This window comes from Podarcis liolepis (genome assembly GCF_965112155.1).
Source record: "Podarcis liolepis genome assembly, chromosome: 6".
Taxonomy (NCBI): Eukaryota; Metazoa; Chordata; class Lepidosauria; order Squamata; family Lacertidae; genus Podarcis; species Podarcis liolepis.
In genome coordinates, this window is record NC_139559.1 from 53650339 (window position 1) to 53674057 (window position 23719).

The window sequence follows — 23719 nt, forward strand, 5'->3', positions numbered from 1 at the left end:
CAAGTGAAGCTATTACCACACTATCAAAGCTATAGACAAACTTGGGAAGTGTTGCAGGACTCACCATAAACAAGGATGAATCTGGTTTTTGTTGTTGTTGGCATGCAAAGACTACATCAGGAACACAGAAAGATAAATGAAATCAATGGATTTAAACTTTATGATGTGACAGAATAATTACTTTCTTTCCGAGTGTTTTCTCAGCTTCATGTCACATTCTGAAAGGATATTTTCTGTCAAATGTGCTGCTTCATTAATGTTGTCATTCAGTCTGCTGGCATCTGCAAGGCTTGGGGACGGCTGTGCTGGTTCAGCAGACTGGGCTCCACTCACTGGCTGCACATGATTGGACAGTTGGAACTTTAGATTTGGCCAAGGAATCTACATTAGCTGTCACTAGGACGTGACTCCTGGCACCTTCTGAATGGAGGACCGCCAACAAGGGCTTGCAACTGCCGCCCACTAGGAGCAGCGTACATGGCCATTGTGGGCCTAGTCATAGCCCCCCCTACTGTGTGAAGGCAATGACTATGGTGTAATGGAACATACTTGACAAGACAACAATTTGGGAGGGGGGAAGGCCACAACTTTATTGATTACAGGTGTAGGTAGACTTTGGTTCACATCTATATCCATTTCATTTTCCTGTTGGAGTGCTGAAATTTTGAACAGGGTATTGCCACGTATTGTGGCCTCCCTAATATGCTGATCTCTAGTTCCATATTCAGCCTCTAACCCTGACTCCCATATTTGGCATGCAACAGTTTGCATTTGTGATGGACCTGTTTCTCTTGTCCAATTTTACCTAAAGTTGAAGAATGATTCACAGAGTCAGGCATAAATATTATATTATAATTTTGTGTATAATGTTTCAATTTATTCCAACAAGAAAAAATGCTTTTCTAAATGTACTCTTTGGTGGCTGTTTTTTCTTGTTAACATTTATAGTTCAATGGCTTATTCATGCTCAACCAGTGTGTGTTCTTCTACACCTGAGAGCCTGAAATGAAATTGATAAGGGGAGGCCAATGCAGAATAGAAAGAAACAGGTTTAATAAGACTGTGGTTTTAGGATTGAGCCAAGTGGGTGAATTATTCCTTTGTTACATATGCATCCCAGCTGAAAGTTATGCACTATTACATTACCTGATTATCTGTTTTCATCCTGAACTAAACATTTAATCACAATAACTAAGATGTAAACTGGTTACCGATACAGATGAAACCTGAGGAAGAATTCCTGAACGCAGCTGCATGGACAGAAAAGTACCCGCACTGTTATCCACGTTGGTATGGAAATTTCTTGGCTTTCCTGTGCATCAACCACCCCGAATATGCAAAGACCGTGTACAGCAGAGGCGGTAAGAAATGTGTATCTTATGTCCCTCTCATTGTGCAGTTACATGAGTATGCTGGAGGCTGTCAAAATTATCCATGCAGTAAGTTGCATTGCTCTTTGTAAGGCAAGAAATAAATGTAAGTGATTCATATTTCAAGGACATCCTAAAGCAACCTTCCCCAACCTGATGCCTTCAAGATGTTTTGAACTCCAACTCCCATCAGTCCCTCACTGCCAGGCAAAGAACTCCCAGATCCCAGCTCTAGTTCTACCCAAGCCTTTAATGCTCAGATCAGATTGGTAGAGAAGGCACACAGCAGACTACAAAGTTCAAAAAGTACATTAGAGAACTGGATATTTCCTTTTGGAAATTGGGGGAAGCACAACTATTTGCCCAACAAATGGCCGGAGTCCCCAAGGCTGGGCAAGGTAATGGTCACACCTTGGAGTAAGCTTGGCCTGCAAAGGTTGTTCCTCTTAATTCTCATGTGCAAAGATGTGGGAGTGTGCCTTGGCTCTGGCTGCTGAAAAGCAAAGAGAGGCAAGTGAGGGAGCTCTGGGTGCCCATAGGAATCCCCTAGATTGAGGCAACAGAGTAAAATTCAGCAAATTAAACATTTAAATTTGTTCTCACAAATAGTTTTTTACCATCTCATGCTAAGCTCATTTTCTCTCATTTATCACACTATTCAGATCCTAAATCTCTTGTAACATACAGCTTCCTAATTCCATGGATTGGTATGTATTTTCTCTCACTAATTTTATGCACCCTTATATTTTCTGTGATATTCTTGCCTCGAGCATATACATATATTCTCAGCTTTCAAAGTTCAAACTTCAGTTGGGTCTACGGGAAGCTGCTAGTATTTGTTAAGCTGGTGCCTTCCCCACTGGTGCCTTCCAGGAGGCTTCAGTGCCAGCTTTATTCCTCTGGCCAACTGATTTCTGCCCATTTTGCTCAGGAATCAGACTCTATAGTATGTTTCCCTACAATCTCAAAAGTCTGTCCTTATAGAGTCTATGAAGATGGACTTCTCGGGTTGTAAGGAAATATACACACTGCATTCCATGTTTCAGAAATCCTTTAGTAGGTAAATAGATTCTTAACTTGAATTGTTCCAGCAATTAAGTCCCTACTTCAATGGGTCCTGGGGGGATCCTTCTACTATAAACCCTGTCATCTGTGGTGGATAATTTTCCATGTGACCCTGACCCTGGTGTATGTGCCTAAGAAAGACAACATTATCTTGGCAGGAAGGGGGCTTCTCATCCTGAATGGGCCAAAGTGGCAGCAGCACCGGAAACTGCTGACTCCCGGATTCCATTACAATATTCTGAAGCCTTATGTGACTCTTATGGCAGAATCAGTCAAGGAGATGCTGGTAAGAAACCCCACTGCTACTTTCAGGAGGTCAGCTCCAGTCTAAGAAGTTGCTCATCCACCTTCATGTTCTCAGTCTTGCTTTGAGCAGACTCAGAGGGCCTTTAAATTTTTATTTTTATTTGACCTGAAAACCACCTCTGATACACCACAAAGATTTTTTGGAAAAGTTTGAGTCAGAAGCCCCCACCAAAGTGTGAAGCTAGTTGAGCAGCCCTTTGGGTCGCAGGCAATGAGTTTGCAGCAGCATTGAATTCTAAAATTCCTTCATAACCTGTGACACTTGATATTGTCTTAATTAGTTCATCCACATTTTCAGGACAGACAGATGCTGACTACCATTAGCTTTCTTTGTGGAATATTAAAATGCATCACTTTGAAGGGTTGGTTGTTCAGTGTTGTATTAGCTAGAATTGTATGTCAAAACTGTGTTTACGTTTGCAGACAGTGTTTTTGACTGGAATGCCTGCTATCACCCTTTCCTTTTTAGTCCTGTGTATTAATGATCAGTTCATTAGCTACTGATAATCTCCTAACCTTGTTTCAGGGAACACATTCAGCCACCCAGTCCTGAAGCACACAGTCGAGTCTCTCTCAGAGGACAGCCGCACATAATCTTAGCAAAACCATTTCCCAAATGCAAGGATCATTTGCAGGGGAAAGTTAATGGGCAGCATGGAGAATGCTCAATTCTGTCTCACGCCTCTTCATTCTTCACCAAATTTCCTCCCCACAGGCTTTATGTGTGTTCCTGAACTAGGCTTATGAGCCAGTAGAGGAAACTGCCCAGCAGACAGTGGTGGCTGATGCACATTGCGACCAGGAGGGTAGAAGGCAGGGTGGTCAAAAATAAGTGGCGCCAGAGCAAATGACAGGCAGAGCCAACTAATCTTACTCCATGCCGAGTTCTAGAAATGCAACACTGAGGCTATGGACACAGGCATGCCTTTGACTGGTTATACGTAAAAAGGCACGTGGGTGGGGTCACCCTGAGGTTGATGGGACAGTGCTCCAGTCATCCTAATGAACTAGCCTCCACTGCTAGGAGGGGTCTAGGCAAATTGATGTATGGGGAAAGGGTTAAGCACCTGTACTTCTCACCCAATGATTCTCCTTTGGAAATCCTCTCTGCCATGCCATGCCTTAGTATTATGGGGTAAGGATCACTGTCATTACCTTGTAATGTGCAATTTCACCTTCAGTGATGTGAGTACATGAAAGGACCCAGAATAAGAAATAATCAAAGCACCTCAGAAAATAAATATAACTTATTCAGCAATTAACAAGCAAAATCCATAGTTGGGCAGCCACTGATGTACTTGAAAATCTAAAGTTTTCATATATTGACCACAGCAGATCATATATTGTTCCAGTATCTAATAATGAATCATTTAATCATTCTAGAGACTTTCCCAGAATGAGACTTCTCATTTCTGTTCCTTTCCTAAAATATTAGGATACATGGGGAAAGCTGGTACCAAAGAATGGCACAGTATCAGTGGAGATGTTCGAACATGTCAGTCTGATGACTCTTGATACTATTATGAAATGTGCCTTCAGCTACCAGAAAAATGCTGAAACAGACAGGTGAGTATAAGATGCCTATTTAAGGCAAGGTGGGAGCCACAGGCCGATACAGTCTTTCATTTTTGTGCCATGGGCTAGCAGTGACATGAGAAGCAAGACCAAGGCTGCAATCATATGGTTAATGAAGCCATTCAGGATGTTGGCCATCACTACATCATTCGTGAGCAAATTCTATAGTTTAACTGTGCAAAGAAATACTTTCTTTTGTTTCTGATGAATCTTCCAACTGTCGGCTTCAATGGATGGCCCTGGGTTCCTTCCTCTAGCCCCTGGGCCAATTTGTTTGTCCTTATTGTGGGATAACCAGCCTCACATAACCAGCATGCTTGGATCTAATTAATGCATGAAGGGGTTAAGACCATAATGTAAGCTGTCCTGCCAGGCTTAGCTCACCTTGGAAGAGAGTAGGTAATCAGAAACTAATCGGCAGCCAGCGCAGTCAGGTGTAACATGCTCAAACCATCTTGTCCTCATGAGTGACCTGGCTGCTGAATTCTGCACCAGCTGAAGTTTCCAAGCTGTCTTCAGAGGTAGAAATATGTATAACGTGTTGCAATATTATAACATAGAGGTTACCAAAGTATACACAACAGAAGTTGTGTATCCAGATAGGGATACAGCTAGGCCACTAGCCGAAGTTGATGGAAGGAATACTTGCCACTGATGCCACCTAGGCCTCAAGTGACAGCAAATGATCCAGAAATACCCCCAAATTATGTATCCGTTCCTTCAGAGGGCGTGTGACCCCATCAAGAGCACACAGCCTCCCATTCATCCAGTCCAAGGAACCACTCACTAACAGTGCTTCAGTCTTATCTGGATTGAGCTTCAATTTCTTGGTGCTCATACCAAGGCAAGCACTGCCACACCTGCAGCTGTAAAGGAGAAGCAGAACTGTGTTTAATCAGCATATTGCTGACAACATACTCCAAAACTCTGGATAACTCCACTCAGGAGTGTCATGCAGATGTTGTGGGGGATAACATTCAACCTTGATGAACCCCACATTAAAGGCTCTGTGGAGCTGAGAAGAACTCCCCAAGTATCACCCTCTGGAAACAACCACTGAAGAAGGAGTGGAACCACTATAAAATAATGCCACTCATTCCTACCTCCGATCTCAAATAGAAATGGATCTAGAAATGGGACTTTTAATAAACATGTCATCTAACCTTTTTTGTCTTCATTTTGTGCTTATATTTGTTTCCACTTTCCTACTGTCCACAGAGACAATTCCTACATTCAAACTGTATTTGATCTCAGCTTCCTGGTCTATCAGAGACTGAAAACACCTTGGCATCACAATGATCTCATTTACCGGTTGAGTTCCAAAGGGCGTCAGTTTTACAAAGCTTGCAAAATAGCCCACCATCACACAGGTATGTATCTTTTACTCCCTGGCAACAACTTCTTCTTCCTCCTCGTCTCCCTCCTCTTCTTCTTCTGAGCTAATATATAAATTTATTTCATAATAGAAAATTCAAAAGCAAAAACATACTGTTTCAGTACCATTAGGAAAATTAAAAATTGTAACAGTGTCGGTATGATGCACTAAGGGCATATAAAACGTAGGTGTGAAAAGAAGAAAAAATTAAAAAACAATTTAATATGGGTTAAATGATTAGTAACACATGGACTTATTAGGAAAGTTAGAGAAATGAGAAAACTAAAAAGGTTGAATATATTTGCTTGCCTCTTACACATAGCTTTATTCATTTCATACTCTATGTTTTCAATGCAGAGAAGGTAATAAGCGAGAGGAAGGATTCCCTCAAGAATGAGAAAGAGCTTGAAAAGATTCTGAAGAAGAGGCATTTGGACTTCCTGGATATTCTTCTTTGCGCAAAGGTGAACATTGTAGAAATAATGCACCTATGCCTGCCATGCTATATTGCTAAGGGCTTTTCTTTCCATCACTATAATGTTCAGATGACATAGCCCAAGCAAAACTCCCATGGTCTGCAATATATACATAAAATTGTAAAGCTGTCATCACACTGCGGTTTGTGTGGCTGCTGACAGGTGGCCATGTTAACTCCAGCATTATGGCTGAATGGATGGTGGGCACGTGAGTGAGCAAGCACCATGGGTGGCAGGTGGCCCAGGTGAGCTGTTTAATTGAGGGGGTGGTGCTTCAGAGAGCAGCTTGGCAAACTGCTTTCTGAAGCACCTCCCCCTTCTTTGATGTGAGCTGGGAGAGGGAGGAGGGTCTTGGAGAACTTTAAATATTGGATCTCACTAATCCTATAAAACACTATGTTCCCTGTACGGTTAGGATGAAAATGGAAATCCATTGTCAGATGAAGACATACGTGCAGAAGTGGACACATTCATGTTCGAAGGTCATGATACCACAGCTAGTGGAATCTCTTGGCTCTTTTATTGTATGGCCCAGAACCCTGAACATCAGCAGAGATGCAGAGAGGAGATCATGGAGCTTCTTGGGCAACAGGAAGAGATACAATGGTCAGACTAAATTCTTGTTCAACTTTAAATGTTTACTTCCTGGGTCATGTTATGAGGTTTCTGAAGGAGAGCAATACTGCAGAGTAGTTAAGGATCATAGTAGTCTGACCACAATGCCTCAGGTTGAGTAAGTTCCAGGGAAGATGGGCCAGTCCTATACTGTAGGAAAAGAAGCTCTGATTTCTATATTTAAATCACTGCTATGGCTGCTGCACGGATGTACTGTAGCTAGTGCGGTCATGCTTGTATTGCCAAAAATACTGCAAAAATCAAAATCTATTATCAAAAAGAGACAGCTCTTCAAAAAGTAGGACACAATTAGCCTCCCCCACCCATTACTTGCATGAAGAGGTAACACAGTTACAACAGATGGGCTGTGGACTGAGTCCACCAATACGCCTGGTCTCTAATGTCCTGATAACTTCTAAAGAGGGGAGCCTCCTCTATTCAGGTGGGATTCCTGCATGATTTGCTTTCCAGGTAGACTTCCTGCATGGTTTAATTTCCCATAACAAAAAAACAACAACCCAGTTTTGTATGCTGTATTTCATTCAATCAATCATTTAACTTATTTACTGCCTTTCTCACACTATAACAAAATAAGGTGTCTAACAGAATAAATTAAAATAAATACACCTAAAATCCCCGCAATCAATATAAATGTTTTTTTAAAAAAAGAAGTGCATAACCCTGCTAAAAACAGCCCTAAAAGCACAGATATTCACTAATATATGCATCTCCATGCATGCTTTAAGCTAGCATGTGCATTTTTGCACTTGTTATTTGGCTGGAGAAGTGCAAATTATGAAGGGTGGCTGTGTTCAGTTCACATGTTGTTCCAGATAGTGTAAGGTAAGTTCACCTTAAATAGGAACTGAATCAAATTTCTCCCCTCTCCCCAACACTTGTATTGAGCAAGGAAAGCGTAGGTACTGGATTCCACCCTGTCTCCTTTTTCCTTCTTCTTAATAAAACTTTATGCAACTTAACTCCAGTAATTTTGGGCGGTGTCTTTAAGGGACGACTTGGGAAAGATGACGTATAGCACCATGTGCATTAAGGAGAGCCTTCGGCTTTATCCTCCAGTACCTCTTATAGCACGAGAACTGAATTCTCCTGTGACTTTTGCTGATGGACGAACCTTACCAAAAGGTAGGCTTCCCCTCTCTCCCTTCTGCAGACTTCCTTTGAACTCACCCCTTCCTCTTCCATCTTCATTCTTACACTGTTCTCATTATTCAGTTCCACTGTCTCTTAAACTTCCATCAAGGGTTTCTAACCTTTTCTGGACCACATTCACCCTTGGCCTACCTTGTGGGGCTACTGACAACTGTGATGCGGCCACCCCACACTCTTGCATGCACACACTCACATTCGTGCACACAGCGAACATGTGGAGGACACACACAGGTGTGCATGCCGACACAGAGGTACACAGCCCCTGTGTTCAGAGGGACAATTTCCGGAGCTGCTAGGCCTTAGATGGACCATCTCTTGAGGCCCCACCTACACCTAAATGAATTCCTTGGGCAAACAAACAAATATTACATGACCAGGAAAGCACAGTCGTATGCTTTCCAGCTGCCTTCCTGTACTCTGTGCAGAATCATCCTGGTTATCCGTGCAACAACTCTGAAAATCTGCCTGTCTTTGCAGCAAGTTATTGAGAATGAATGGTTTGGTAAATGCCACTGGATAGCAATTAATTCTCATTACATAATATCACTGCTGATGAAATGATAATAGATGATGTGTCTCTTTTCCCCCCACAGGCTTTCTAATTGCATTGGATGTTTATGGTCTTCACAGAAATCCTGAGATTTGGGACAATCCTGAGGTAATAATAAAAGAAGAAAAGCCTAAGCAAGACCTTTCTGGTGAGACTGAGAGAAGTTGACATGTTCTGAGAAAAAGGTGGTGGAATAAGTGCCATAGACACATACAATTTCTTTAAGAAAAGAGGCCAATTGTTTGTCACACTAACACTGTGTGACTAGATGTGTGGATTTATCCCAGTGTTTTGTTTTACCAGTTTCTTGCTTGTTTTAACTTACTAAACCCATCCGGACGTATTCCAGTTTGGAGGTGAGAAAGGCTGATTTAGTCCATTGCCCCATATCAATGGCCTAATGCCAAACTATCTAGCTTAGAGTGTCCCTCTACAGAATTGGATAAGAACAGTATGAGGAAGATACTGTACTAATTAAGTAGAAGGACAGGCCACATATTATGTAGTTTTGATTCTTCAAATGTTGCTTAAGCACTTACGAAATGGCAAAAATCTATTGCAAAAAGAAAACCATTGCAAAATGTATTGGCCAAGCTGCTGTAGAATCCTAATCCAGAAAACATTCCTAATCCACGTCAGGAGCTATGGAAGTATTCTGCCAAAAATTCACCCACCCACCAGACCCTAAAGTGCTGCTTACAAAATCTGTGTAGGCTTCCTTCTCCATTCAAAGAGCAACTTCAGGAGCAACCTCAGCACCACAGCAGGGGGGAAAGGTTAGCATTTCCCTCCCAACCCCTGCAGGTCTGTTGCTGGTCAGACACCCCAATGACTGTGTACAGTTTTAAAAACATGCACACTGATGCAATTAACATCATGTCTCATTTGGCCCAGGCGTTTATAGATGTGAAGGAATTTTCCTTCAGATTACATTGGGGAAAACATATTGCTAAGAGTGCAGTCCTATAATCCTATACAGAACTAGGCCCCATGGAGCTCAATGAGCATTATGACCTGGTAAGTGGGTATAGAACAGTATTCTTTTTTCTGAATGTCCCTTTTTCCTTTAGCTCTTTTGCCACTATATCTGTTGCCATTCTAATACAAAGTTCCATGACTTTTTTCTGCTATAGGAATTTAATCCTCTAAGATTCTCCACAGAGAATTCAAAGCATCGCCACCCATATGCTTTCCTGCCTTTTGCTGCAGGGCCAAGGTAAATATTTTCCCACCTATACTTTGCACTGTTCCCTCCATAACAGGACACTTTGACATTAATATTTCATGAAAGACACAACTGTGTTCAAGGCTTATAAAATTGTGGATGAGTCCACAGCAAAGCAGAATTAACTGCCAGCATAAAGCAATATATGCTCAAATGCCTAAAGGGGTTGGGAATATGAAGGAGAACAAAGATGGTGCCAGATATTCATTTCTGGGAAGGGAAATCTAAAAGTGAAGGAGCAACAACTGAAAAGGCCCTGATTTGACCACCTCTTCTGTTCACAATGTAATGTTGCCCTTTATTCTACTCAGGAACTGCATTGGACAGCAGTTTGCCATGAATGAGATGAAGGTTGCTCTTGCATTGACACTCCTGCACTTTGAGCTTTTTCCTGATCCTGCCAACCTCCCAATTCCCATGCCGCAAATTGTCACCCGATCCATGAATGGGATATATCTGAAGCTGAAGGCTCTCCGCTGATGCTTGCTGTTACCACAGTAGTAATGCTTGCTTCAGCACTCTCAATTCCTGCCAATAAATATTGGAAGGCACTATGAATATTAATATTATGCAGTACACTTCTACAGAAGAAATTTCTACAGAAATGTTCAGTAATCGCTTTTACATTCTCAACCCAACATGCTTTCTTTTATCCTACCAGATCATATTCAGAGTAGAATCATGGAAATAAATTTATTGGATTAACTTAAGTCCACGGGTTTCAAAGTTTTACTTTGAGCATCACTTATTTGGGCTCCTTCCTTTGTCCATTACACTATAATGTTCTTCTTAAAAAAATAAATATTTTATTGAATATCCTCTTTCATAACAAATTACGAATAGCAATTATCCAATTTTACATTCTCCCCTCCCCTGTGACTTCCCTCATCTTCCCTTTCTGGTTTGTTACAAAAAAAATGTTACCTTCTGCATGTTAATGTACTTTAAATGTTATTACAATGTCTTCCTCCATGTTTTAATTAAATAAATTTGTGGATGTTTTTTCAAAACCTACCAATGAGTCCATTTCTTTATGTTGTTTTTGTAAATAGGTTATAAAAGATTCCCATTCATTTTAAAAGTCTCTATGGTCCTTTTCGTGCAATTTATCTGTTAACTTTGCTAATTCTGCATAGTTCATCAGTTTTTCTTGCCATTGTTCTTTTGTTGGTACTTCTTCAGTCTTCCAACCTTGGGCTAATAAGATTCTTGCCGCTGTGGTAGCATACAAGAATATTTTCAATTTTTCTTTCAGTAGCTCTTGACCTGAAATGCCTAGCAAAAAGGCTTCTGGGTTTGTTTGTTTTTTATAAATGTCATTTTAAACATGTTTTTCAATTCATTATATATCATTTCCAAAAAGTTTTTAGAAGCTCTGGAGCCAAGTGAGTATTCCCAGGTAGGATCCTCCCTCTATTGTGTGGGCAGGTAATCCCTCCCCTACCTGGCCTGGTCTCCTTGGCAATGCTTCCCCCAGGTGGGATTGGACAACTGACTGAGGTAGGCGGAGACCTCCAGGTATCCCACCTGAGGGAAGGCAAAGCCAAGCCTATGCTGATGGAGCCGCTCCAGATCTAGGGGCTGTGTGCGTCCATGCAAAGGGCGCCCCCGTTTTAAGCAGGGAGCAGTCATTTTAGATATATCCCATGTATTTTTACTTTCTTGAGCTAACCTAACCTCAGCTGGGAGGTTGGCTTAGTCCAATAGCAGGGCCTTGAATAGCTCCAAGCTGCTAACTTCCTCCAACCAAACCTAGAGCAGTGCTCTTTTCCACCTTGGGTAGCCAGGCGTTGTTGGACTAAAACTCCCATCATTCTTGACCATTGACTAAGATGGCGGAAGATTATGGGAGTTGTGATCCAACATCATCTGAGGATCCAAGGTGGAAGCAGGCTGAAACTTGGCACTCTGTCCTCATGAAAATCCATAATATTTGTGCTAATTTTTCCTGGCGTACAAATGTATGTGATTTTGTCTAATATGCACACTTTTGCAAAGCAATGTCATTAATATAATGTGTTGTTCGATTTCATTTTCACGAATACATGCATTTTAATGCACAATTTAGCTCAGTATATGTTGGAGAACTACACCGCAAATTTCAGAGAAGGGCAAATTTCAAATAGTGTGCTTTGTTTCTTGTATCGTTTCAGAGACTGTGTATTATTTCAATTTTATTTTATTTTTTTAAAAAAGGAAATTGGGGAATTTGCAGGCTATTGATTACAGGTGTAGGTGGACTTTGGCTCAAGTGTTGGGTGTATATCTATTTCACCCTCCTGCTGGAGGGCTGAAATTTTGAACAGGGTAATGTCATGCCCTGTAGCCTCCCCAAGCTGATATTCTGTAGTCCCACATTCAGCCTCTACTCCCCAGCTCCCATATTTGGCATTCAACTCTTTGCATTTGTGATGGATCTGTTTCTCTTATCCAATGTTACCTAAAACTGGGGAAAGATTTGCAGATTTGCACCCACAACGGAGCATAAGCAAACAAAAACTTTATATAATTACTTTACAACATGGTAAGGGATTTCCTGACTTTCCTGGTGAGATGTTGGGTCTCTCGTAAAACTGTGCAGAACAGAAAGAAACAGAAAGAAAGCAGGTTTAAAATCTGATTAATGATTCAGATGAAACCTGAGGAGAAAGAGCTCGTGAAGTCAAATAAATGAGAATTCAGAGCCCTATTCTTGCTCATCCAAATCTGCCCCTTTTCACTAACCCATGGGAGAAAGTATGAGAGCCATTTAATGACACCTCCCCAGTGTGCCAGGATTCCTGGATGAGAATAATATCAAAGCCAGTTCAGAATGTAATGAAACTCAGTTCTCTGGTGGATGAAGCCTAGCCAGCCACGGTCCAGGTGCGTTGGACAATCTTTTGCTGTTCTTTTCATTGTCATGCAGCTACTTTCGCAGGCAGGTAATTGAGGCTGCCACTCCCTCGTTGCTGGCAAGTATGTTATTGCACCTCCAATTCTTGCCATGGCTCAGCAAAATCAGATTGGTAGATAAAGCCCATTACAGGCTACAAGGTTCAACAGGTACATAAGAGACTTGGACACTTCTTTTGGGAAAGTGTGGGGAGTGCAACTATTTCTCCCATAAATGGCCGGAGTCCCCAAGGCTGGGCAAAGAACTGGGCACAGCTTGAAGTAAGCTGGGCCTGCAAAGGTTGTTTGTCTTAACTTGCATTTGCAAAGATGTGGGAGTGTCCATTGGATCTGGCTGCTGAAAAGCAAAGAAAAGCAAATGAGGGAGCTTTGAGTGCCCATAGGAATCACCCAGAATGAGGAAACATAGTGTACTTTAGCAAAGCATTTAAGTGTGTTCTCACAAATACTGTTTACCATGTCATGCCAACCTCATCTTCTCTAATCTTCTCATCTTCTCTCATTCATTAAACTATTCAGTTCCTTAATCTCTTGCAATATACAACTTCCTAATTCAGTGGATTGGCCTGTATTTTCTTTCACTTATTTTATTTTATTTTAGTTACTGTGATATTCTTGCATCCAGCATATACATATATGCCCAGCTTTCAAAGTTCATACTTCCTTTGGGTCTACAGGAAGCTGCTGTAGGTCAGAATAAGATGCCTATTTCAGACAAGGTGGCAGCCCCATGCAGATACAGTCTTTCTTTTTTGTGCCATGCACCAGCAGTGGCATGAGAAGCAAACCCACGGTTGCAGTCAGCTCTGCAACCTGCATATGGTTAAGAAAGCCATTCAGGATGATGGCCATCATTGTACCTTTGGGGAGTAAATTCTATAATTTAACCATATGAATAAATACTTTCTTGCACTCCCTTGGCATGGCTCTGTGATCAACACATCATCAAAAAAGGGAGTGATAACAGGAATCACTTTGAGGAGAGTGTCCATTAGATTTTGGAATATGCTTGGCATCACACTGATGCCAAATTGCAGTTGCTTGACCCGAAACACGCTCCTGTGCATTACAATCACTTGTGCTTCGGAGGTGGCCTCATCAACTGGCAACTGCTGATAAGCCTGGGCCAGGTCCAGCTTGCCAAAAATCTTAGACCCTGCCAGGGTGGCAGACCACTGGCACCGGGTATGCATGGGCCATAAGGGCCTTGTTTAGGGTGCATTTGTAGTCTGCACAGATGCGGACTGAGCCGTTGGACTTGATGGGCGTGATGCTTGGGGTTTCCCAGGGGGCGTTAGGCACTGGCTTGAGCACTCCTTGCTCCACGAGCCAGTCCAATTCCTCATTTAAGCAGGGTTTCAGGGTGAACAGGACACAGTGGACCTTGAGCAGGGTCTAGCTGTAAGCCAATGGGGGGCTTATAGGAATATTATTTCAGCTTATAGGAATAGTAATCCCCCCCCCAAACCTCTGGCTGTATATACATAATTTACACAATGGGTCTCTTGTAATTGGCTGGTTTTGCTTCCTTCCTGGAGCCTGATTGGTCTGCACCTGCAGGCCAATCGGTTGTTGTATTCTAGGATCCTACTGCCCTAATAGGCTGATTCACTTCCTCCTGGTGCCTGATTGGTCTGCTCCTGCAGGCCAATCAGATTGTTGAATTCTAGAATCCTACCTGCCTATTGTTCTATGATCCAAGTTCAGTATATAACAGTACTCCCCAAGCATCACACTCTGGAAACAACCAACCAAGTAGGAATGGGAAAACTACAAAACAACAACACCTACCCACCACTAACCAATAGGGTTGGGCATACAATGGAGAACAAAGACGGTGCCGGAGATTCATTTCTGAGAAGGGAAATAAAAAAGTGAAGGAGCAACATCAGAAAAGGCCCTGATTTGACCCTCTCCAGAACGCTCTTCTTTTTGTAATGTAATGTTGCCCTTTATTCTACTCAGAAACTGCATTGCACAACAGTTTGCCATGAATGAGATGAAGGTTGCTCTTGCCCTGACATTCCTGCACTTTGACCTTTTGCCTGATCCTGCCAACCTCCCGATTCCCATGCTGCAAGTTGTCACCTAATCCAGCTGAAGACTCTCCACTGATGCTTGCTATTACCACAGTAGCAATGCTTGCTCCAGGGCTCTCAATTCATGCCTATAAATAGGTAAATACTGTCCCTGATAAAATATGGTAAGCATCCTACATGCACATAATTACTGTTACAGTAGTTTCCAAAAACATTGATCTGGATCCAGCCATGACGTGGAGAAAAGGTGAGGATTTAGCACCCACAGGGAGGAACATATTAGAATGTGTGAGCGAAGGCTCCAGCTGTTCACATACAACTACAGCACCAGCTGCCACAAAGCATTTTGAGCCAGCAGTGCCAGCCGAATCAGAAAGTCTTCAGAACTTATTCTAGACAGTGAGCAAAACAAAGCAGCAGTCAGCTGGCGATGGAGAATCTAATCAATCCCTTGTGGTCCTGGCTCCCCAGGAGTTTCTCTCAGTTTTTCTATTGGACTGTGATGTTGATCTTCACCTGCGTGGCTCTGAAAGCCATCCAGCTATTTCAGATAAGGCAGAACCTGATCAAGGGTTTTAGGAGTTTCCCAGGACCTCCCAGCCACTGGCTGTATGGCCATGTCCACATGGTAAGGGATTCTCTGACTTTCCTGGTGGGATGTTGGTTCTCTCTTTGTAAAATTGCATTTCTCGATAAGGAAATTGACTGGATTCTGTATTACCAGCCACCATTCAGTTGTGTCTAAAGATCAGGGCACTGAATAACTTTCTGGAGCATTGGTTGCAATTCATATTGTGTGATCAGAGGAATCCAACTACAGTGCTTTCTTTGCTTAATATCACATTCTGAAAGGATATTTTCTATGAAATGTGCTGTTTCATTATTGTTGTCATGCAGTTTGTTTGCGCCTGCAAGGCAGCTGGCTTGGTTACCATCGTGCTGGTTTGAGAGACCAGTCTCCAGTTTATTGACTGCCCATGACTGGGCACTTTGAACTTTAGTTTTGGTGGGCTATCCCACCCTGCAATGTGGCTGGGATGTGACTCATCTCACCTTGTGACTGGAGAGGAGGCCACAATCACTGCCCACTATGAACAGGGTACACAACCATTGTGGAAATCGTAGCGCCTTCCACCCCTTTGTGAAGCCAAAAGCTATGGTGTAAAGGAACCAACTTGGCAATACAATGAGCTGGGGGGAACACAACTTTATTGATTACACATGTAGCTGGACCTTGGCTCAGCTATTGCGTGTACAGTGGAGTCAGTCAGTGTATGAGACCTCCTTTCTCACAGGAACAGGTCACAGTGCTGTGGACTCACAGCTTAGAGCTGAGAGCAGCGGATTCACTGTCTCAATAATACAGTCGTTGCACAGCAGAGTTTTGCAGAGTCTTGCAGAGTATAAACCACTCGGAGAGCAGCTCTGTAGAATATCTTCCTTTTATTCTGTAACTACAACTATGATACAAAATATATACAGAGCTGAATATTCTAAGCATAAATCAATGCTACACTGAGAGTCTGCAGCTGCACTTAGCAGCAATCTTATCTCTAGAATCTCTAACTCTCACTTTCTCCGATACACTGACTGACTGACTCTCTCTCTCACACACACTGACATGTTGCTGGGCAGAATAAGTAGATAGGCAGGGCACGCCTCCTCCTCTCTGTAGAGTCAGCAGAGACCATCAGGAGATGATCAGGAGATTCTTGGGTATGGGAGGGGTGAAATCTCCTCATCCTCCCCCATTTCATCCGACCATTCAAGAATCTTTAACATAACTGCAATTTACACACACTACACATTGTGACAATACAAATGAATAAGCAGCTTCTGGAAAAATATTCACACACATTTCTTCCTCTCAAATGCAAATTGACATTTCTAATTAGGCAGATTTGAACAAACCACTTTTCAGAACTCAAATACACGCTTGCTCCTTCAAATATCAGGTAAGGAAATAAATGCAGCGTTTTGTGCTATTACTCTCAGCACACTTCATGCCTGGTTTAAAAACCCCACCAGAGTTGCTCGTGACCGCAATCTTTGCAAACTCTTCAGTAAACCTTTTCGGTGGTACACCCTTGGTTGTTCTCTCGGATCTGCGCAAAACTCTCTGATCCTCTTGTTCTGGTGCTTCCTCCTCTTTGGGAGAATGGGGAGCTAAAGTATATGAAGCTGCTAAGTCTGAGTCAGCGTCAGACTCACCTGAGGCTTTTGGGCTCTGATAATCTGTGCCATCATCTGGAACTACATTGGCATCAGGATTATCACCACCAACAACACTTGCCTCCCTCTTAACTTTCTTTGCCCCTTTTGCACCATCATCACAAATGGGATGGAACTGAAAAACGCCAACTCTGTCCCATTGTGGATTGTCATCAATACTCCTGGTCAGCCTTATGGTTTTCGTGTCTGTGATCAGAACACGATAAGACCCTTTCTCATATCCTAGGAAAACACCATGTTCTCCACGCTTGCTCAGTTTGTCACCCTGCGAGGTGTGCACCCAAACCTCCGAACCAAAAATTTTAAAATGCTTTACACATGGCTTTCTTCCGTGAAGCATCTCATATGGGGTGCAATTTACACTAGACTGGTACCTCCTGTTATACACATGACAGAAAAACGAAAGAGCTTCAGCCCAATAGGGATTGGGCAGCCCCGAATCATGTAACAGTGTTCTGATTCCTTGCTGCAGGGTCTGGTTCACTCTCTCACATAAACCATTCTGCCAGGGTGATCTGGGCGTGGCCGTCCTGTGCTCAATGCCCTGTTCAGAAAGAAAACTCTCAAACTTTTCTGAGCAAAACTCTCCACCCCTGTCTGTGAAAAGACAACGTACATTCTCATTATGTACATTTCTGAGCCATTTACAAAACTGGCGAAACTTGGTAAAGGCTTCAGACTTTTTCTGCAGCATATAGATCCAAACATATTTCAAATAGGAGTCTATCAGAACCATGAAAAACCTTGAATTGCCTCTAGAGAGTGCTAGGGGCCCCACTAAGTCTGCATGAATGACTTCATATGGTTTCTTGGCCTCTCTCCCAGACTCTGTACCTTTGGGAGCTTGCCTTGCCTTACTCTCAGCACAAGAAACACATTTCATGTGGTAGGGACATTCTTTCAACTTCATACCCTGAACCATATCAGGCATTTTTGCCACAGCCTGGAAATTCAAATGACCATAAATACGGTGGTAATAATGAATACATTGGTCATGCAACTTCTCATTCTTATCAACAGATAAATTGCAACACTCTTTCTCAGTTGCTTCTGCAGTGCCTGTACCTGAAACAAAAGGCAATTGGTACAAACCATTTACACATTTTGCATACAGAATGAGCTTGCCATCTCTAAGAATTTCACAGCGAGATTTAGCAAACACCACCTTAAACCCTTGACGATCAAGCTGGGAAACACTCAACAAATTGTCCTGAATATCAGGCGCATACAGGACATTCTTAATAGTTGCATTCAGGCTCTTTAAGAACACAGTTCCCTGAGCCACACTCGTGAGAACTCTCCCATCTGCTTGATGAATTTCTTTCTCTTGCTTCTCAAGCTGAACAAAGAGATTCTTGTCTTTGGCCACGTGGTTTGAACAGCCAGAGTCGACCACGAAGAAACTCCGCCCACGTTGACTGGAACAGCGAGAGATCAAGGCCTTTGAAGTAGCAGGTGCTTGGGGATTTCTTCCTCCTCCCCCTCTGCCTCTGAAGTTTCCCTTCTTCTTTGAAGATTTCTTGCACTGGAAACTCAAATAATAATAATAATAATAATAATAAATTTTATTTATATCCCGCCCTCCCCAGCTGAGCCGGGCTCAGGGCGGCTAACAACAATCAAATAACAATCAAATAATAACACATTCTAAAAATATTTCATTATAAAAATTAGTTAAAATCAAATTGATGGCAACCGATTAAACAAAATTCTGTGCCGGTTGCCAGAGGAGGGAGTCAGGCTGCGCCCTGACCAAAAGCTTGGCGGAACAACTCTGTCTTGCAGGCCCTGCGGAAAGATGTCAGATCCCGCAGGGCCCTAGTCTCTTGTGACAGAGCATTCCACCAGGTTGGAGCTGCAGCCGAGAAGGCCCTGGCTCTAGTTGAGGCCAGCCTAACCTCTCTGAGGCCTGGGACCTTGAGGGTGTTATTATTTGTAGACCGTAGGTTTCTCTGTGGGGCATACCAGGAGAGGCGGTCCCGTAGGTACGAGGGCCCTAGGCCGTATAGGGCTTTAAAGGTTAAAACCAGCACCTTAAACCTGATCCTGTACTCCACCGGGAGCCAGTGCAGCTGGTATAGCACCGGATGAATGTGATCCCGCGGCGAAGACCCTGTAAGGAGTCTCGCTGCGGCATTCTGCACCCGCTGGAGTTTCTGGGTCAGTCTCAAGGGCAGCCCCACGTAGAGCGAGTTACAATAATCCAGTCTGGAGGTGACCGTCGCATGGATCACAGTGGCTAGGTCAGGGCGAGAGAGATAAGGGGCCAACTGCTTAGCTTGGCGGAGATGGAAAAATGCCGCCTTTGTTATAGCTGTAATCTGTGCCTCCATAGAAAGGGAGGTATCGAAGATTACACCCAAACTCCTAACGGACGGTGCTGGCACCAATTGCACCCCCGCAAGAGATGGGAGTTGCCCCCTCGATCCCATATCGTCCCGCCCCAGCCAGAGGACCTCTGTCTTCGAAGGATTTAACTTCAACCGGCTCCCACGTAACCATCCAGCCACAGCTTCCAGACATCTGGTCAGTGTGTCTGGGGCCGAGTTAGGATGGCCATCCATCAACAGATAGAGTTGGGTGTCATCAGCATACTGATGGCAGCCCAGCCCAAAACTCCGGACAAGCTGGGCGAGGGGGCGCATAAAGATGTTAAAAAGCATCGGGGAGAGAATCGCACCCTGCGGCACTCCACACACCAAGGAGTGACGCGATGACAATTCCCCCCCAAGCGCCACCCTCTGTCCCCGATCAGAGAGAAACGAGCGCAGCCATTGAAGGACTGTGCCCTGGATCCCCACATCGGCAAGGCGGTGGTCCAGGAGTTCGTGATCGACCATGTCAAAGGCTGCTGACAGATCTAGAAGAATCAGCAGCCCCGACCCGCCTTGATCCAGCTGCCTGCGGAGATCATCTGTTAGGGCGACCAGAGCCGTCTCGGTCCCATGACCAGCACGGAAGCCGGACTGGAATGGATCCAAAGCAGATGTTTCATCCAGAAACCTACCAAGCTGTTCAGCAACCGCTCTCTCAATCACCTTACCCAGGAATGGAAGATTCGAGACCGGGCGGTAATTGGATAGATCTAAGGGATCTAACGATGTTTTCTTTAAGAGCGGACGCACCACCGCCTCCTTCAGTTCCCCTGGGAATATCCCGGTGCCAAGGGACAGATTGATGATATCCCCCAGGGGGCCCCGCACCTCGTCTGGACATGCTCTAATCAGCCATGACGGGCACGGGTCAAGAGGACAGGTGGTGGGCTTTCCAGCTTGGAGGAATCTGTCCACATCGGCTGGAGATATCCGGTCAAAGTGGTCCAATACTGGACCCGAGGACAGTCGAGGGGCCTCCAGTTCCTTTATTGTATCCAAATTGGCAGGGAGGTCATGGCGGAGCGACAAGACCTTCTCCGCAAAAAAGCTCGCAAATGCCTCACAGCTATGTGTCAGATTGTTATTTAAATTTGGCTGTCCTTCAAGGGACGTTAAAGACCGGATTATACTAAATAATTGCGCCGGGCGAGAGCTAGCGGATGCAATGGAGGCCGAGAAGTAAGACTTCTTAGCGGCCTTCACTGCCATCTCATAGGTTTTCATAAAAACCCTATAAGATGTTCTTGAGGCTCCGTCACGGGCACCCCGCCATACTCGCTCTAGCCGTCTGAGGTCCCGCTTCATTTTCCGAAGCTCCTCGGTAAACCAGGGAGCCCGGTTTCTGCGGGGTCGCAGAGGGCGCTTAGGTGCGATCTCATCGATGGCTGCCAGGAGCTGGGTATTCCAGCCCTCAACAAGCTCAGTCAATGAGTCGCCAGGGGGAGCAAGGTCCCGCAAGGCTTGACGGAATCTATCAGGGTCCATCAGCCTCTGCGGGCGAGCCCAAATTGGCTCGCCACCTAAGCAGGGTGGGGGTGGAAAGTCAATCCTGGCTTTCAGAGCGTAGTGATCAGACCATGGCACCTTCATCGAGGGAGACATGATCACATCTATACCGGCGCCAAAGATCAAATCCAGCGTGTGGCCTGCTTGATGTGTGGGGCCCGAAACAAACTGGGAGAGCCCTAGTGTCGCCATGGAAGACACCAGGTCCAGAGCCTGTGAGGAGGGAGTGGCATCAGCATGGATGTTGAAGTCCCCCAGTACCAATAGGTTGGGGAACTCCAAGGCCCAGCCGGCCACCGCCTCCAGCAGGCCTGACAGGGTGGCTGCTGGTGCGCTAGGTGGCCGGTACACCAGCCAGACAGCCAAGCTCTCCTCGGAGCCCCACACTAGGCCAACACATTCAATGCCGGGGATCGATGGCGATGGTAGAGCCCTGAAAGAACACTTTTCCCGGATTAATATTGCCACCCCTCCCCCCCGGCCCACAGTCCGCGACTGGTGGAGGACGGAGAAACCTGGGGGCGCCATCTCTCGTAAGGTAACAGTTTCCCCTTCGCGCACCCAGGTCTCCGTCACACAAGCCAGGTCAACCCCTTGCGAGGTGAAGAAGTCTCGCAGGGTGGCGGTTTTTTTGCCTATAGACCTGGCATTGCACAACACCAGTGACGGAGGTGAGTAATCCTTGCTCACCCTACCTTCGTCCCTCGGGATGGGGCGCAGATTGGAAGGGGTACGAGCATATCCATATCTCGATCCCCTTCGCCTATGATATCTGCCCCCACCGCCATACCTCCCTCGCCCCACTACGGTAGCAATCCCAAGCCTCAAACCAACCTCCATTTACAGAATAGAAACAAATCAAATCAAAAACAATTGTGCCAACACAACAAATCCCCACCCCACACAATAACCAACCCCAAACCAAACTAAACAGAACAAAATAAAAATACATCAATAAAAACCACCGTTCACGGTGGGACAACAAAATAAAAAATAAAAACCCCTATAAAACATTTTAAAATATATAAAAACATATTAAGCATTTGCCGCGGCAACATCAGTGTCCTTAAAACAGTAGCGGTGGCGAGTGTGGGCCCCGCCCCCTAGGCCTGGAAGAGTGTGCCTACAGGAGGGAGCGGCCTTCCTCAACCCCCACGGTGGAGCCGCAGCAATGGTGTCCCAGTGCCTCATGAGGCCTCTTAAGCTGTGGCAGTGGTGAGTCAGTCTGGCCCCGCCCCCTGGGCCTGGTGGAATCAGCCTGGGGAGGGAGCGGCCTTCCCAACTCACAATGCAGCAGCAGCAGTGGTGTTCCGGTGCCTCGTGCGGCCTCTTAAGCTGTGGCAGTGGTGAGTCAGTCTGGCCCCGCCCCCTGGGCCTGGTGGGATCAGCCTGGGGAGGGAGCGGCCTTCCCAACTCACAATGCAGCAGCAGCAGTGGTGTTCCAGTGCCTCGTGCGGCCTCTTAAGCTGTGGCAGTGGTGAGTCAGTCTGGCCCCGCCCCCTGGGCCTGGTGGGATCAGCCTGGGGAGGGAGCGGCCTTCCCAACTCACAATGCAGCAGCAGCCGTGGTGTTCCGGTGCCTCGTGCGGCCTCTTAAGCTGTGGCAGTGGTGAGTCAGTCTGGCCCCGCCCCCTGGGCCTGGTGGAATCAGCCTGGGGAGGGAGCGGCCTTCCCAACTCACGGTGCAGCAGCAGCAGTGGTGTTCCGGTGCCTCGTGCGGCCTCTTAAGCTGTGGCCTTGTGCTCCACACGAAAAGCACCGCTTCAATTTCAAAGCTTTAACAGCAGCAGTTTCACTTTCACTTTCCCCTGCTGAAGACTCAGGCACATTTTCAAGCACATTTTTAACAGCACCATTGTCCCGGCTTTCTCTAACAGCCTGTCTGCGATCCCACTCATTCAGGAGCACGCTAGACACATAATCTTCTGTTAGCCGGTCAGAAGGCATTGTGGAAATCTGGGCAGCTATTCCATCATAAGACTCATCTAGGCTATTGATCATAAGCATTGCAAATACAGCCTCTGAAATAGCCAGGTCTCGCTGAACAAGGTCCTGTCTGAGACGCTTTAATTGAGATAGATGGCTAGGCAAATCACCACCTTTCTCCAACTGCAGCCTGCACAGCTTCTTAAAGAAAATTACACTGGAACCAGCATTCTGCCTCAGATGCATATCTTTCAACTTATGCCAAACAGCTTGTGCAGTCTCTTGACCCTCTAAGTTCACCAGCAAGTGGTCTGAAACACTCAAAACAATTGTCCCTCGGGCTTTCATATCTGCAGCATGCCACTCAGCCCAATCATCATCATCCTTATCTGGAGGGTCATCTTCTATCGTGTGAAATAGCTTCTCCCTCTGTAAAAGTGCTTTCATCTTTACTTGCCAAACTGCATAGGTTTCAGGCGTGAGGAGAGGAAAGGACAGAGCCATCTGGCCAGAATGTGCACAGGCCATGTCTGCTATTACTTAGAGCAAGACACTTCCCTCGTGCAACACAGATAAAGCCTTGACTCCTTCAGCCACTCTCTCTCCCACTCAGAGCGCAATTAACAGGCAAACAGGGATGCTATCTTCTTCCTTTGGCAGTCAGCAACATACCTCCATAAATCAAGCAGCAGCGGCAGCTTGAACACTCTGCTCCAAAACAGCTCTGCTTCTGGGCACCGCAACTCAGTCCAGCATGCAGCGTCCGTTCCACCGTCCGGCAATCAGCAACAGAAACCTCTGGCGACTGGGACAACTGGGACGACTGGGATGACTGGAACAACGTCAGGTCAGACGACTGGAACGACGACTGGGCCCATAACCGATGTCAGCATCGCCCTAGAGCCAGTGTACCAACTGGACTCATGCACCTCAACCCTGACTGGGCTAGGCGAGCTGGGTAGCACCGCCAGAGACCTCCTTTCTCACAGGAACAGGTCACAGTGCTGTGGACTCACAGCT

At 45.1% G+C, this 23719-nt stretch overlaps 2 protein-coding genes and 1 long non-coding RNA gene across 8 annotated transcripts in view; 2 read left to right on the plus strand and 1 right to left on the minus strand.

Moving 5' to 3' along the window:
• LOC310709662 (cytochrome P450 4B1-like) overlaps positions 1-10741 on the plus strand; it is a gene marked incomplete at its 5' end in the record, with an annotated part of 18350 nt that extends 7609 nt beyond the window's left edge. For 2 of the 6 annotated variants that reach the window (XM_083509639.1, XM_083509638.1), the window contains 11 exons: positions 1220-1361; positions 2033-2077; positions 2594-2721; positions 4177-4307; positions 5535-5686; positions 6049-6155; positions 6583-6773; positions 7792-7925; positions 8546-8610; positions 9636-9718; positions 10039-10741. In XM_083509639.1, coding sequence (XP_083365765.1) covers positions 1220-1361; positions 2033-2077; positions 2594-2721; positions 4177-4307; positions 5535-5686; positions 6049-6155; positions 6583-6773; positions 7792-7925; positions 8546-8610; positions 9636-9718; positions 10039-10207 — 1347 coding nt within the window. In that variant the 3' untranslated portion in view covers positions 10208-10741. Of the gene's footprint in view, positions 1-1219; positions 1362-2032; positions 2078-2593; positions 2722-4176; positions 4308-5534; positions 5687-6048; positions 6156-6582; positions 6774-7791; positions 8611-9635; positions 9719-10038 lie in introns of those variants that run through there. The other 4 variants (XM_083509640.1, XR_014527614.1, XR_014527615.1 and 1 more) reach the window with 4 other exon arrangements.
• The window catches only part of LOC310709723, a 60784-nt gene continuing 45822 nt past the window's right edge, over positions 8758-23719 (minus strand). The window contains exon 2 of the long non-coding RNA XR_014527637.1: positions 8758-8918. This is a non-coding gene — a long non-coding RNA (uncharacterized lncRNA). The remainder of the gene's footprint in view (positions 8919-23719) is intronic.
• The window catches only part of LOC310709718 (cytochrome P450 4B1-like), a 40110-nt gene continuing 31329 nt past the window's right edge, over positions 14939-23719 (plus strand). The window contains exon 1 of the mRNA XM_083509770.1: positions 14939-15289. Within this exon, the coding sequence (XP_083365896.1) occupies positions 15092-15289 (198 nt within the window). The 5' untranslated portion in view covers positions 14939-15091. The remainder of the gene's footprint in view (positions 15290-23719) is intronic.